Raw genomic sequence first — 14,841 nt, 5'->3', positions numbered from 1 at the left:
AATTGCAAAATTGGTGAATCCACAGCATCAACTACAAATTTTTTTTTTTTTCCGGTGAAATGAAGTAGAAATCTTAAACCATAAAATAGATACACTTCGAAATCTAGTTTCTTATTTTCTCAAAGAAGAAAAAACATATTAATGATATTTTGAAAACCATGTTCACATTAATTTGGGACATCATCGTAAAATAGAAAACAAAATAACTAAATTACAAAAAAAAAAAAAAAAAAAAAAAAAAAAAGAAGAAAATATTCATGGATTCTTTCTGGAAATTAATACTTTCCCAACAATTTCATGGGTAAACAAAAGATAAACTAGTTATCGGGAAGAGTTTTCATCATAAAATAAAAAGTTAAATTAAAAAAAAAACTGGGGATGGATTCTCGAGATCGAGATTAGCCCAACAATTTCAGGGTTTTGCATTCGTCACAGAACATAGATAAAGCCCCAAAGAAACAACAACCAGTTTATCAGATTAAGGGCGGCCTGGCAATCTGTGATTGTTCATTGGGCCCTAAAGTCCTTTCCCACAGTCATTGATGAAAAACAATATCATACCAAAAAAAAATTTATGAAACAGAATATAAATCGTTTATTAAGAAAAGACTGCATCATAAAATGGAAAATCGCATTACAGAATTTAAACAAAAATAAATGCATGGCTTTGTACAAGCGTTCAAGCATTGAGAGAGCGAGAGAGAGCCGGTGAAGCAATAAATCTGTGATTATCGAAGACTGAGACAGGAAGGGAAGGGGTTGTCCAATTGTAAATAAATTTCATAAGGTGCAGCCAATATTTTTGTCATGATTATTTAATCAATTGGTAAGGATAAGTTAAGGTATCAGTATATAAAAAGTATGGGGCGTTGTTCTCTATGCTGCAGCGCAGGCTGTGTCCAGGCACATGGGGGTGGGTGCAATGACCACCCTGCCCCCCCTGAGTGGCAGGCCCATGTCCCTGGGCGCAGCCTACGCTACAGCACAGAGAACATTCTCCCATAAAGTATTAGTTCTTTTTAATCACCCACAACTTCAAAATGCAGTGATTGAGACCAAACCATCTACGAGAACATTCCTATGCCAATCATCTAGCATTGGAAGGTCTCATAATGACTTAATCACTATTAAGCCCTCAAAAAATGATAATACTCAAATTATCCCTACTTTGACAGATTTATAGGCCATAATTATAAAAAAAGAAATGAAAATACGCAAATCTTTTTTTCCTTGTGTTATCATATTGTAAAAGAGAAGGCAAAATGATTTCTATAATTATTTTAATAGACGTGAAGAAGAGTGATTAATCTTAGAGTTATAACATAAATATAACTACTTGCATGTAATTATTTAATAATCAGCTGGAATAGCTCAGTTGGTTAGAGCGTGTGGCTGTTAACCACAAGGTCGGAGGTTCAAGCCCTCCTTCTAGCGATAATATAAGTTTTTCTCTAATGTCTTACATAACACTGTAAGGTTAGTATGGAGAGAAAAAAACTAGTTTTTTGTTTTGGTTTTCTCCAATGTCTTGCATAACACTTTAAGTGTTTTTTGTTTTTTTTCCTAGCAGGAGGGGTATCCGACTTTAGGCCGACTAAATCCCCCCTGGGCTCATACATGACCCCCGCACCATGCACGAACCGGGAGCTTCTGGGCCCTAGTGAGCCTTAGGCGGGTGGCCCCAAGAAATTATGCAGCAGCGAAGGTTTGATCACGAGACCTAAAAGGTTAGTATGGAGAAAAAAACTAGTTTTTGTTTGGTTTTCTCCAATGTCTTACATAACACTTTAAGTGTTTTTGTTTTTTTCCTAGCGAGGGGTATCGACTTTAGGCATAAATCCCCGGCTCGTACATGACCCCGCACCACGCACGAACCTCCCTAGTGAGCCTTAGGCGGTGGCCCAAATTATGCGAAAGGTTTGATCACGAGACCTCGCTTCCGAGCAGTCTCATGTCCCTCAAACCACCGCTAACCCCTTGGGGTTCATAACACTTTAAGTTTAGATCCGAAAGAAAGAAGAACAATTAAAGAGTTCATTGATATTTCTCACAATTGTTGGTTTTCTCCAATGTCTTACATAACACTTTAAGTTTAGATCGGAAAGAAAGAAGAACAATTAAAGAGATCATTGATTGTTATTATGTGCCAATCTATTTTTGGTGCTTACCAAGTCATGTGAAAATTTGGGGGTTCAAGCAGTCTATTTGTGTTGTGAGAATTTGGACCTAGTAAGCATCCCTCTCCCCAACTTCTGAAGCAGCAGTCTCTTTTTGGATTTCTTGGCATTGTCTTCAAACAGACCTTCATCTTCATCTCCTGACATCTTTACTCCGTAAACAGGATGATAAGCTCCAAAGAGACCCTTGGCGCTAAAGATGCTGAGATCGAGGGGCTGAGGCAAGAGCGGGCTGCTGTGGCAATGGGGGCATGATTGGGTAATACGTCAATTTGGCCACTGTTAGTAGATAAAATGATTTCTTTCACTTCTGAATCCCACTCCGCATAATGCTCGAATAGAGTGGTGAATCAAGGAATCTACGTATACCCCGGTTTCATTATGAATGAGGGAAGCAATCAAAGAGTGTGGATCTAGCCAAGCACCATCAAGGGATAGGATTTCGTACATGGATGATTACTGTTATGATCTGGCGGTCAATCTTTCTATTTCATAAGATGGGTCTGTACTGGTACTAGGCGGAATAGAAAATGAACCAGGCCCCAATTTTTTCATCCGTTCGGTAGAGACAAGATCTTGGCGCGATCCGGAACAACTCAAAGATTATCGTTAATTCTTCATGCTGTAAGTTGAGACCAAAAATAAAAATCCTTCTAAGATCTTGAAGAAAGACTATAGGACTCAAGTCCTCCTTCTATCTCTAATGTCTTACATAACCTGTAGGTTAGTATGGAGAGAAAAACTATTTTGTTTTGGTTTTCTCATTGTTGGTTTCTCCAATGTCTTACAAACACTTTAAGTTTAGATCGAAAGAAAGAAGAACATTTAAAGAGATCATTGATTTTTCACAATTGTTGGTTTTCCAATGTCTTACATAACACTTTAAGTTTAGTCGAATGAAAAAAACAATTAAAGAGATCATTGATTTTATTATGTGCCATGCTTACCAAGTCATGTGATTTCATCGGGTTCATTATGAATGAGGGAAGCAATCAAAGACCCTGAAAGATGTGGATCTAGCAAGCACCATCAAGGGATAGGGTATTTTTGTACATGGATGATTTCTTTCATGTCCCCATATGCTCGAATAGAGTGGTCAATCTTTCTATTTCATAAGATGTGGATCTGTCAGGGATGGATTTGTGGATGATTCTAGATCTTTCTATTAGATTTCGGTACTAGGCGGAATAGAAAATGAACCAGGCCCCAATTTTTTCATCGGGTTCGGGTAGAGACCAAAGATCTTGAGCGACCGATCCGGCAGAACAACTCAAAAGATAAAGAAGTATCGTTAATTTCTTCATGCTCGTTCCAAGTTCGAAGTACCATTTGTACAAATAAGAATCCCCTTCCTAAGCAAAGGTAGGCTCGGATCGGAAAGCAATAAGGTAAGTAAGGGAGCAAAGCGACCAATTTCTCAAAGAAAGAAAAGACTATAGGACTCAAGCCCTCCTTCTAGCGATAATATAAGTTTTTCTCTAATGTCTTACATAACACTGTAAGGTTAGTATGGAGAGAAAAAAAACTAGGTTTTTTTGTTTTGGTTTTCTCACAATTGTTGGTTTTCTCCAATGTCTTACATAACACTTTAAGTTTAGATCGGAAAGAAAGAAGAACATTTAAAGAGATCATTGATTTTTCTCACAATTGTTGGTTTTCTCCAATGTCTTACATAACACTTTAAGTTTAGATCGGAAAGAAAGAAGAACAATTAAAGAGATCATTGATTGTTATTATGTGCCAATCTATTTTTGGTGCTTACCAGGTCATGTGAAAATTTGGGGGTTCAAGCAGTCTATTTGTGTTGTGAGAATTTGGGGGTTTAGGCAATTTTTATAAATAAATGTCATGCAAACAATGTGTAACAGTTTTTTGCATTCACCTTCTCACAATAAATACATGGAAAGATTTCTTGTTAGTTGTTACTGCTTGGCCCATTTTTCATTTTTCAGCATTCATGAATTGTGAGAACTAGGTAGGGATGTAAATGAATAGCCGAAATCCATTTCTATATTCGTGTCCGTATCCGTTTAGCACTATGCGAATCCATCCGAAAATTAAACGGATACGGATAGGCTATAGCTATCCAAAAAGCTATATTTACATGTAAAAGGATAAAATATCTGATCTGTATTCGTATTGTATCCGTTTAGCACTATCCGAATCCGTCCGAAAGCTAATCGGATGCGGATATAGCACTATCCAAGCCGAATCTGATCCGTTTACATCCCTAGAACTAGGTCATCCTTCATCCTCTCAAGGGCACACTTAAGAATCCAACCGTAAAAACATGGGCACTAATGTCTTTTTATCCTTTCAAGTGCTGGGTGGACGGTTGGATTCTTAAGTGTGGTGTATTGGGTAACGCACTGCATTTGAGATGATAAATTTTCGTTTATGGATGTCTATATGGGAGATGAACATGCACTTATTCGTCCATTATATGCTTGGTTCTACGCATAGAATCAAGCATATAAATAGAAGTAGACCCAGATTCATGCTTTATCCGAGAAACAATAAGTATAAATAACCCAGAGCTATGTATCCTTTCCAATGAAGACATTATTCTTAGAATCCTTTTTTTTTTTTTTTTTTTCTTTAAAACAAAGTTTAATCCCATCCCAGTTCAATAAATTAAGATATGTATATTACATTCTTCGTTATGTTAGGCTCATGGAACACATCTTTAAAGGCTAGGACTCTTTTGGGGGTTCCATTTAAGTAGAATCATCCCTTTTCCAATAACAGGAGAGAAATTAGCATATGTTCAGTTGCCATCCCCAATAGGAGTGTTGGCCTCAATATTAGAACAATACTAAATTCTTCAAATTTAGTTGTATCAGCAATGTTTAAAGTTGTTGCCCCACCATTTAGAGATTCTACCAAAATCAGACAAAAGATTTCCACCTGGATCTGAAAAACAATCTAGTTAGAATTGACCATTCGAATACAAAATATAAAGGGCTTCAATAAAAAAAAAAATACAAAATATAAAATAAAGGGCAAAATCTAAGTTTGGATTGGGCTTCATGGAATAAAAAGTTAAGGATACGATTGCTGATTATGGTAGAGATGATATGAGTGATATCATATGGTGCAAGAGTTCTCCTATACAAACTATGAAGAGTGAAGCAATTCATTTCACTATAATTTTTTTTATCCTCACGAATTCAGAGTTGGAATAGGGGGTCGTTAATTAATGTAAATTCACTTTTGCAAGTCATTACACCAAATCCCTCCCCCTTCCTCTCCAGCCATTGGCTTCCCCTCTCCCATCCCCTCCCCTTCCTCTCCAAGCATTAGATTCTTCGCTATGTCATGTGCACAGAACACATCACTAAAGGCTAGGACTTTTTTGAGGTTCCATTTAAATTGAAATTTCCCTTCTCCAATAACAGGAGAGAACCCCACCTTTTAGAGATCCTACCAAAACCAGACAAAGGAATTCCATCTAGGATCTATGAAACAACTAAGTTTAGATTGACATTCGAATACAAAGTATAAAGGGCTTCTATCAAAAAAGGCAAAAGAGAATACAAAATAAAGGGATCTAAGTTTGGATTGGGCTTCATGGAATAAAAAGTTAAGGATATGAGACGATGATATGAGGAATATCATGTGGTGCAAGGGTTCTCCTATACGTACTATGAAGAGTGAAGCAATTCATTTCACTCTAATTTTTTTTATCCTCACGAATATATTTTCTGAGTTGGAATAAGAGGTCCTTAATGTAAATTCACTTTTGCAAGTCATTGCACCAAATCCCTCCCCCTTCCTCTCCAGGCATTGGCTTCCCCTCTCCCCTCCCCTCCCCTCCCCTCCCCTCCCCTGTCCTCCCTCTGCATCTCCTTCTCCCTTCCGCGCTCTCATTCCCTCGCTCCTTTTCTGGCTTCCCGGCCCCCTCCCTCTTTCCTTCAACTCTGTGACTCTGTTCCGACCACCCACAAATAAGGATGTCAAACGGTGTGGTTCTGGTTATTCGGTTCGGTTGCAGTACGGTTTACATTTTGATAAAATGAAATCAAAACAGAACCGGATAGGAATTAGCCAAAATCAGAATCATTTTGCATACGGTCCGGTTTTACCGATTTCTATTCGGTTTTCGTTATCCAATTCACAATCGGTTTACATGCGGTTTGTGTAGTGTCGTTCTGGGAAATAGTAATGAAAACAACCTTGATTTCCAATGCCTTTATATTCCCGTGTTTCCCCATTCTCTCCCGGTCTCCCTCACTCATCATATTTTCTATGCCTATGTGATAAAAATAAAAAACTTATCATCTTCACCCGTCCTTTACCTTTCCTATTCTTTGTGTTTCCATTTTTTTCTTTTTCTTCACTCTCACATGATAAGTAAACTATTTCTTCTATTAAAAAGTAGGGTTTTGTTAATCTATTTTAACATCATCCATAATTTTCAATTCATATTTGAACAAATATAATATATAGTTAACCCATGACATTTTACTTATTTTATGCTTCAAGTTGATGCAATAATTATATTTATTAAATTAATTATATGTTATTAATTAATCCAATTGATGCATGGGTTAGTATTAAAGTAAGAGGTATCGGTTTCTATTCGGTTTTTTCAGTTTCTTATTCGGTTTAGAACTACGGTTTTGTGGTGAAAGTCAAAACCGAACCGGAAAAAGAACCTATAAAGTCAAAACTGGATCATTTTTCTGAGGTGCGGTTCAATTCGATCGTAAACGGTCGGTTTCAATTCCGATATTCGGTTTCAGTTCCATTTTGACATCCTTACCCACAAATGTAGGGCAATTAAGTAGCTATGTGGACCCGCTTTGAAGGTTTGTTTCATTGACCACAATAATACCAGAATTTCATGCCATTTAAAAGCAATTGAAATAAGATTTAAATTGCGACACGGCTCTCACCTTGGCCAGCCATCACACTATCTCAAGCCAGTTGGCTGCTGTGATAATTGGTTAATTGCAACAGTAGGTGCGGTGGTCGTCCTGTTGCCCTGAGGATTAGTCGGGCCAATGTGCGTGGATATCCCTCGTTATCATAAAAAAAATAAAAAAATACTTGCTAGCCCTAGCCTCGTCTAATCATCACCACAAGCTAGGCTTGATTGGATAGTTGATGAACTTGGTAGCAAGGTTTCAGTAATCCAAATCGGTATCAGTATTGGTCTATGTCGATAACGATTTGGATCGATCTATATCGGTCATGATTGGTCAAGTTTTCTTCAAAACAGTTGATTTTACATTTTTACCCATGTTAGTACCGATCCACTAATATACGGGATTGGCCAAAAAACAGTATCAGTCTCCACCGATATTAGTATGAATTGGCCAGATTGACAGATTCGATACTTGCTATGAGGGTCAACCCAAGGTCCAGCCTAGTGTAATTCAAATTTAAGCCTAAAATGTTTTATGGCTCGGTCTGCTCGGCATCTCAAAATGGTTTCAGGGGCTAGGTGGATAAACCAAAGCTAATAAAATTGTTTTTTAATTTGAGATGGGAGGACCTACAAAATGGTTTCTCCCTCATTTTGGCGGTGAGGTTCGAGTCTTTGAAGAAACCTACAACTGTTCTTCTCCAAGTCTGATTTCAGTGATCAAATACTCAAATGCTCCTTACTGCATCACTGCACTTCCTAGACCCTGTTCTCACATAAAAGAGGGGCGAGTCTGTATTAACCATGATGACAAACCAACCTCCAGATCATGTTGCTTTAAAAAACCCTCCATCAGTAATTAGAACATGAGGACGTTGTATACAATATTCCCTCAACACATAGGAAATAAGTGAAATTCAGTGATAACTTTAAAAAAAAAAGTCATGAGAGGAAAAATGATGTTTATCTATAGGTGCACAAACAAGAACGGTAAATGGACAATTAATTCTTTAATCTGATCTCTTGCTTTTTAGATGAGTTCAAACCTAACTGATTTGGAGAAAAAAATTTCAGTTTCAAATTCTAAACTAATTAGGAAAGATGAGGGCAAATTGATCATTTTATTCTTTATTTTTGGTGGATTTTTATCAGAAGAGCATTTTGGTCATTAGATTCCTTAGAAACTAACGTATAACGTCCTAAATTAACGAACTGAATTAAAATGTTACAATGTTTTGAAAATAGGGAGAATTTACAATTTATAAAATTGTATGGGTACATTTGGACAAATAGGCATTTTTAGGGGGCCATTTATAAAAAATCCAAAAAATACAAAAAACAAAAGCAACAACGCACCCCTTGTCCGGTGGGGTCCACTGTGCACACATGTGCGCACAGCAGCGCCCCCAGTACTGGGACGATAATTTTCCCCCGTGCACGGCTCACACAACATGATTAATGGGTATATTTGAAGTTTTTGAATATGTTAAGGGACAAATTGGTCCATTTAATTTAGGTACTCTCTCCAGGGACTTAGGGTTAGGGTTTATATATTCGCATACAGAATAGAGAACGAATTATGAACTCCTTTGTCTCCTCACTGTAACTCTTGTGTCTAGTCATCTGCTGTTGTCTGCAGCTTCGATCGAAAGGGAAAAAAATGGGAGTCTTCACTTTCGTCTGCAGAAGTTCCGGTGATGAATGGAATGCAAAGCAGCTCAACGGTGATCTTGAAGCTTCGTCTTCATCGACGTATGATTTGCAGAGAAAGCTTGTTCAAGCAGCTCTGTCCTGTGATTCTTCTGGAGGAGTTCAGTCATCTTTCTCGATTGTCACACCATCTTCGGCCGTTTTTCAGGTGAGGATAACGAGATCTTGTATGGTGTGGTCTGTTTTCCTGATTCACTTTTACTCTATTAATTTCATGGGGTTTTGTGGAGGATGATTGTTTGATTTTGCTTATCTCTTAGTAAGGGTTTTTTGTTGGATGCCATTTACTTGATCTGATCCATTTTGGTCGTACTCTACTTGATCTGATGAATTTGGGATATTTTTCTGGTTTGTCTTTGTTTTTATTTTCTGCAAGAGCTAAAGAAAATGCTCAGCTTTGGCCTTGCTGGTTTTTTTTTCAATATATTGGAATGCACTTTTTTCCCCCTCTGATCAAGCGGACAAGCTTTTGTCCAGCAAGAAATTTTTTGGGGTTCTCTCTGTACGGTAAGCTTGTGAATATGAATATCTTAATGATTCGTAGCTTCTTTATACAGGATGCTACTTTGGTAGTTCTGGGAAAGTGGATAGCTACCTGCTGATCATTGACTTAGCAGTCCAATTTTAATTTTTTTTTTAAATTGAAAACAATGAAACATTAACACATTTCTTGTTGACAGTCAACATGGCCAAGAAATTTGCTGGAGCACTAGATCTTGATTCAGGAGTAAAAGTATTGTGGCTGAGCCTACTCAACTCTTTAAGCATGAGGAGTTGGATCAACATTTTGGCTCCTACTGCCAAGCACTTGGCTGAGTTGGCCCCATTACTTGGGTGATTTAGTGATTTGGGACGAGACTCTTCAGTTGAATGAGTCCAAATTAAACCTGTATTAAAAAAATTCTTCACTTTGTTAGAGTCAATCCCTGGTCCTTTAGAGGTCAAATAAGTTCTTTACCATTGCTACAGTTTGTTGTTCCAGTGTTTAGCTATTAATGCATAAAACAACTCAAATTTGTCACTAAGCAGTGCTTCTAATGAACTGAACCCACTACACTCCTCCATTTTTCTAGGTAGAAAAATGAGATTATGCCATCATGCCCCTTTTGGTGCTTGGGAGTGGAGTAGCCTATGCCATGTTGCTGTATCAATTCTTTAGTTAGCGAGCTAGCATCGATTAGATAAGTTTCAAAATTTTTGTATTGATAGTGTTTTCTTTCCTTGAACTTCCATCCAGATGTATCCTTGGTGTGGTGGACTATAATTTTTGGAGTTTCACTTTCCAAAAATTTTGTTCAGTGAAAAACACCATCATTAGGTTTTGGTTTGGCCCCTACTCCTAAATGCACATTCTACACTCTTGAAGATTGTTTAGAGAATGCAATTTATTTTGAAATTCTTTAAGTTATTTTCTGATTTTCCTTATTTTTTGAGTGTGAGACGCATAAACCAAAGATTTGAGAAAAAGTGGATTTTTGGTGAGAATTACTTTTCCACTATTCCTTGGTTTATTTGTCTTCTGCATAAAAATTAAATGTGTTGATAGTGCATTTAATTAATTCCTTTTCTAAAAAGTAGATGGGTTTTAAAGCATGCTACTACAGACTGTGACATGCTTCATATCATTACCAGTTGTGTTGGCAAACATTGTGGGTCCTTGGGATAGTGGGCCCCAGACCCGTCTCATTAGTCAAGATTCAGCTAGAAGAAAGGAACGGGCCTTAAAAGTGACCTTAAGGTTACAAAAATTATAGAACTGCCATTAGATACACATTTTTGTGGAATGGTATTCTTGTGATTTTATGCAGCTTTAAATTCACTTTTAACTGACCTATGCTTATTCCAGGCTAAAACTTGACTAGCGAGGTGGGTGTGAGGTCCCCTACCATGTAGGTGTTAGGTCCCCTACACATGTGTCCACTTACACATTCAAATTTCTCTTATGGCAAGAAAAAGTGATCTTGTGACGTGAGGTAGTTTGCACAGCTTTATTACATTTAGTAATTCTAAAATAAAACACCCTGATTAGTACAGACCTGGTTTAAATTTGGGTTGGGCCTTTAATTTTTAGTCTTCTATTATTTTATTGGGTTGAAATATAAAGCCCAAAAGCGTGGGTCTTATAAGGTGTGTATGTGAATTAATATTTAATAGTTGGCCCCTTAGTTAAGAGTGATACTTTCTTATTGTTAGTAAGATTATGCAACTAGAGTCCTTGTTAGTAAAGCCTGTTAGGAGTTTTGCAATTATAAATATTATATTTTAAGAGTAGAGGTTTCCTATGACACCAGAGTGGGAACCCCACCAATGAGAGGACGTGGAAATGGATTCGTCCAGTAGGAGGTCCACATATTGATTGAGGAGAGAGAGTGTCAGTGTGGGCCCCATGGGTCATTATGTGAGAGGGAATGTCGATTCCTTTGTCGACAGTGTAGGGATTATTCCCCATTCTCTCTTGCATCTTGACCATGTGGGTCCCGCATTGACACTTTCTCTTCTCCTTGACCATGTGGGTCCCCTATTGGACGAAATTGTTTCCTGTGCCGTGGTTGGTGTGGGGTAGGAGATTCCCCCAACATTTTTGGTGTTGGAAACCCTCTCCCTATATTTTATTAGAATTTGATTTGTTCCAGAATTTTTTTTAGTTTTTTATATAAATAAGTGGTGGATTGAATTTAATTTGATAAGGAAAGTTTGAATTGTTTGGTAGTCAATCTAACTTGGTCCTTATTCACTCCCTCATTATTCTCTCCCCCCCGCTTTCCCCCTTCTCTTTCTCTACCTTCTATGGTGAGGTATCAATTTGCTCCAACACAAAATTGATTTAAGATCGATCAAATGTGATTGGATTGATTGGACTGCAGGTAATGGGCCCACTGATGAAGTAGGACGAGAAGTTTCAGATCTAATGGTTAAGATTGCTCATATCCGATCTTCAATTTAATGGTTGATTATAGTCAGATCTGAATAGATCTAATGGTTCAGAATTTAAGCAATAATTATCAGCTTTAAATACACAAATTCTAGAACAAGAAATCATAAATAACACAAAACTAAATGTTTCTGCCCAATGGTCAAAACTTGACAATCAAGGCAAAGAAGTATTGTAGTTACAGAATTTGTAGTGGACAGATGGAATTATGGAAAAAAAATTTAGGAGTTTGATATAGATGGAAATTAATTTGACCAATTTATTGTTTCTATTTCTTTATCCTTGATAGCTGCTGGTGTACCCTCCATTCTGCTCCCTTCCCCAGTTCTAATATTCAGAGGACATCATATGTAAATATGATCGTAGCAATTAGTCATTACTAATATTTTGCGTAGAGGAGTTATCTTTTTTAGATGATTAGTAATTCATAAGGAGTTCTATTTTTATAAATTCAATGCCATCATCCTCTATATGCCTCTGCAACAGAAGTAACTTTGTGGTGGTTATGTCCAAAATACAGTTGGCTATCTTCATAATCTGATCTTTTCCGCATTTAGGTTGGCACCTATTAAGTACTCAATCGTCCTAATTCAACTTTTTCAATGTTCAACTAGGGGATTTTCTTATTGACACCCCTTAATATGTCAAATAGTTTGTAACCTTATTTTCAATGATAGTAAATCTCATCATTTCACATGTGTACTCGAAAAATATGCATGGACAATGGCAAGTTTTTATAATGATGTAATAATCATTTTCAAATTAATTTAAAAACACATTTTCCCAACTTAACTTTATTGTCAAACAATTTTGATTGTGCTATTGGTAATCTTTTTGGTTTTTATTTATTTCAACCATTTAATATCCTTTGTTTGGCATTTTAATCAGTCAAAGCAAGGCATGAGGTTTCTGGATTTCCTCTTGGAAGTGGGTTCAAAACTTGGAAACAGCCTCCTGCGATGAAGGGGTTAAGGCTGCATAGATTTGCCCCTCCCAGACCCTGGAGTAGCTGTAGACTCTTGCATTGGGGCACTTTTTTTAATTTTAATATTTTACGTTGTATGTTTTTGAACCTTGACCTATGTCATGACATGTATGGATTGTGTTGGGTTATGCTGTAATGTACTTTACTGGTGCGATATGCAGAGTCTGTCAGATATATATATATATTTTTGTGTTGTCACACATTTGTTTGTACCATCTATTGTTACATCTGCGCTCAGTGACACACCCATTATGGTCTTAAATTGATGTCTCAAATAAATGGGGTTTTTGTTGCAGGTGATAATTGGAGGTGGAGGTGGTGGTGGTTTCATTGGAGGTGGGGCTGCTGCTGCCCCAGCAAGTTCTGGAGGTGGTGCTGCAGCTGCTGAAGCACCTCCGGCTGAAGAGAAGAAGGAAGAGAAAGAGGAGAGCGATGATGATATGGGATTCTCACTCTTCGATTAGTAGCTTTGTGTTTGTTTTAGTTAATCTCATGAAACAAGAAGATTTATGCAGTAGCCTGTGTTTTTTGTTTCGTTTTGAAGGATGCAATTTTGTTTGAATTGAGTTAAAAAAATGTTGCCATTATGACCTGTTGGTAGTTCTATTATTAATCTGGCTTAGCAAATGAAGTGTTATTTGGTTCAATGGAATTTTTTTTTTCTTTGGGGTAAAAGTTCAATGGAATTGAATGTCAGACAATGTTTGCTCACCCAGAATCAGGAATGAATGTTAGGTGTACAATACAAGAACTGTGAGAACTCGACCAAACTGGACTGGTTGACTGAAAGTCGCCTCAAACAATAAAAAAAATCAAGAGTAATTTTCTGAGTTCCATTCCAGATTCTTTGCTGCCCTTTTCAACAAGATGCTTATTAGCCAGAATCCCATCATAACAAGCAAAGCACATAATGAATGAATACATACATGAATGGGTTGGTGTTGAATGCCCACTAGAAATTCTATACTCTAATGGCAAGGTTTGTGTCCATCTCTTCTCAGACTCGAACTCGAGACCTCTTGGTGAGCGTGGGCATGAAAAGCACCACAGCTCACCAAGTCCACTAGGCAGCTGTTGATTACATTGTTGGATGATTAAATCGCCACAATGGATTAAAAATCACGGTTGTAGAAACTCATGGTTGGGTATTACATAGATCATTCAACCATGGATCGGAAACATGCCACACCATTGTACACGTCATTGGTAGGACCCTGACCCTCTTTGTCAGGGAGTCAATCAAATTGTTAATCTCCTTTGGAACATAAGAGAAAATACAAGAAGCAAAATAGGTCGATAGATGTTTGATGTCCTCCAAAATAGATCTCAAATATGGAGGGGAAGCAGCAATTCCATTATGCATGCAAGCAACCACATCCTTGCAATCTGACTTAAGAACCACCATTTCATAATCTTCTAATAGCGCATGTAAGAGAACAACATGGATGGCCATGGCTTCACCTGCTGCCACAGAATAGAATTTCTTTGGGATTGACATAGCAAGGAGAGCCTTACCACCAAAATCCTGACAAACCACACCCAAACCACCAGTTGAAGAATTGGGAATCAGACTTGCATAACAGTTTATTTTGATGGTACCAGGAGCAAGAGCAATCCTGCCAGTAGAAGTTGGTGGATGGAAAGGTTGAGAAGAGAGCTGCGAACCCAGGGAAGATGAGGAATCTTTGAACTCCAGGAAACTTTTGTAGTGGCAATAATAACCTCTTCAGGCAACCATGTTTTGCGACCAAAAAGTTGATCATTTCTTGCCTTCCAACCGTAGAAAAAAACACTTAACAAACACTTAAAAGAGAGAGCCTCTTCCATTCCCAACCCCTAAATGAACAATGCATAAATTTGGAACCCAATCCATATCATTTGCATTAGATAAGATAAAATAAAAAAGAGCCATTTCAAATAACATAAGCATAAAAAAGTATTCAATAAGAACAGAAAATCATATTATCTCCCATAATCTTAATAATAAGACTAGGTTAAAGACAAAAATCAGAACCCCATCTTAACAACCACTCCCAAATCCCCTCCCTTTCTACTAAGAAACTGATCTGAACCAAATGGGCTGAGATGAAAAGGAATATGAATAATCTGAGACAAATCTTGCAATGCTGCCATCTTCTAAGTGAAACTCATACAAAGTGTAGCAAGT

At 37.4% G+C, this 14,841-nt stretch overlaps 1 protein-coding gene and 1 non-coding gene across 2 annotated transcripts; both read left to right on the top strand.

The window, feature by feature from the left end:
- Positions 1 to 1,360: 1,360 nt before the first annotated feature.
- On the top strand, positions 1,361 to 1,434 carry TRNAN-GUU. The gene has a single exon. It is a non-coding gene; the product is annotated as a tRNA-Asn (tRNA).
- Positions 1,435 to 8,629: 7,195 nt separating this feature from the next.
- On the top strand, positions 8,630 to 13,293 carry LOC122641081 (60S acidic ribosomal protein P3-like). Its single transcript, XM_043834399.1, has 2 exons — positions 8,630 to 8,905; positions 12,971 to 13,293. Exons 1-2 carry the CDS (start codon positions 8,708 to 8,710, stop codon positions 13,136 to 13,138), a joined length of 366 nt encoding a protein of 121 aa, XP_043690334.1. The 5' UTR covers positions 8,630 to 8,707; the 3' UTR covers positions 13,139 to 13,293.
- Positions 13,294 to 14,841: the final 1,548 nt, after the last annotated feature.

The sequence above is a fragment of the Telopea speciosissima genome, chromosome 9 (genome assembly GCF_018873765.1).
Source record: "Telopea speciosissima isolate NSW1024214 ecotype Mountain lineage chromosome 9, Tspe_v1, whole genome shotgun sequence".
NCBI lineage: Eukaryota > Viridiplantae > Streptophyta > Magnoliopsida > Proteales > Proteaceae > Telopea > Telopea speciosissima.
Note: the sequence above shows the minus strand (reverse complement) of the source record. Positions and strands in the feature narration are given on the sequence as shown.

Excerpts from the sequence above, each read along its gene's own strand:
- LOC122641081 (XM_043834399.1), top strand. The coding sequence starts at position 8,708 with ATGGGAGTCTTCACTTTCGTCTGCAGAAGTTCCGGTGATGAATGGAAT. Across the intron at positions 8,906-12,970 it reads CATCTTCGGCCGTTTTTCAG|GTGATAATTGGAGGTGGAGG; the intron begins GTGAGGATAACG and ends TTTTTGTTGCAG.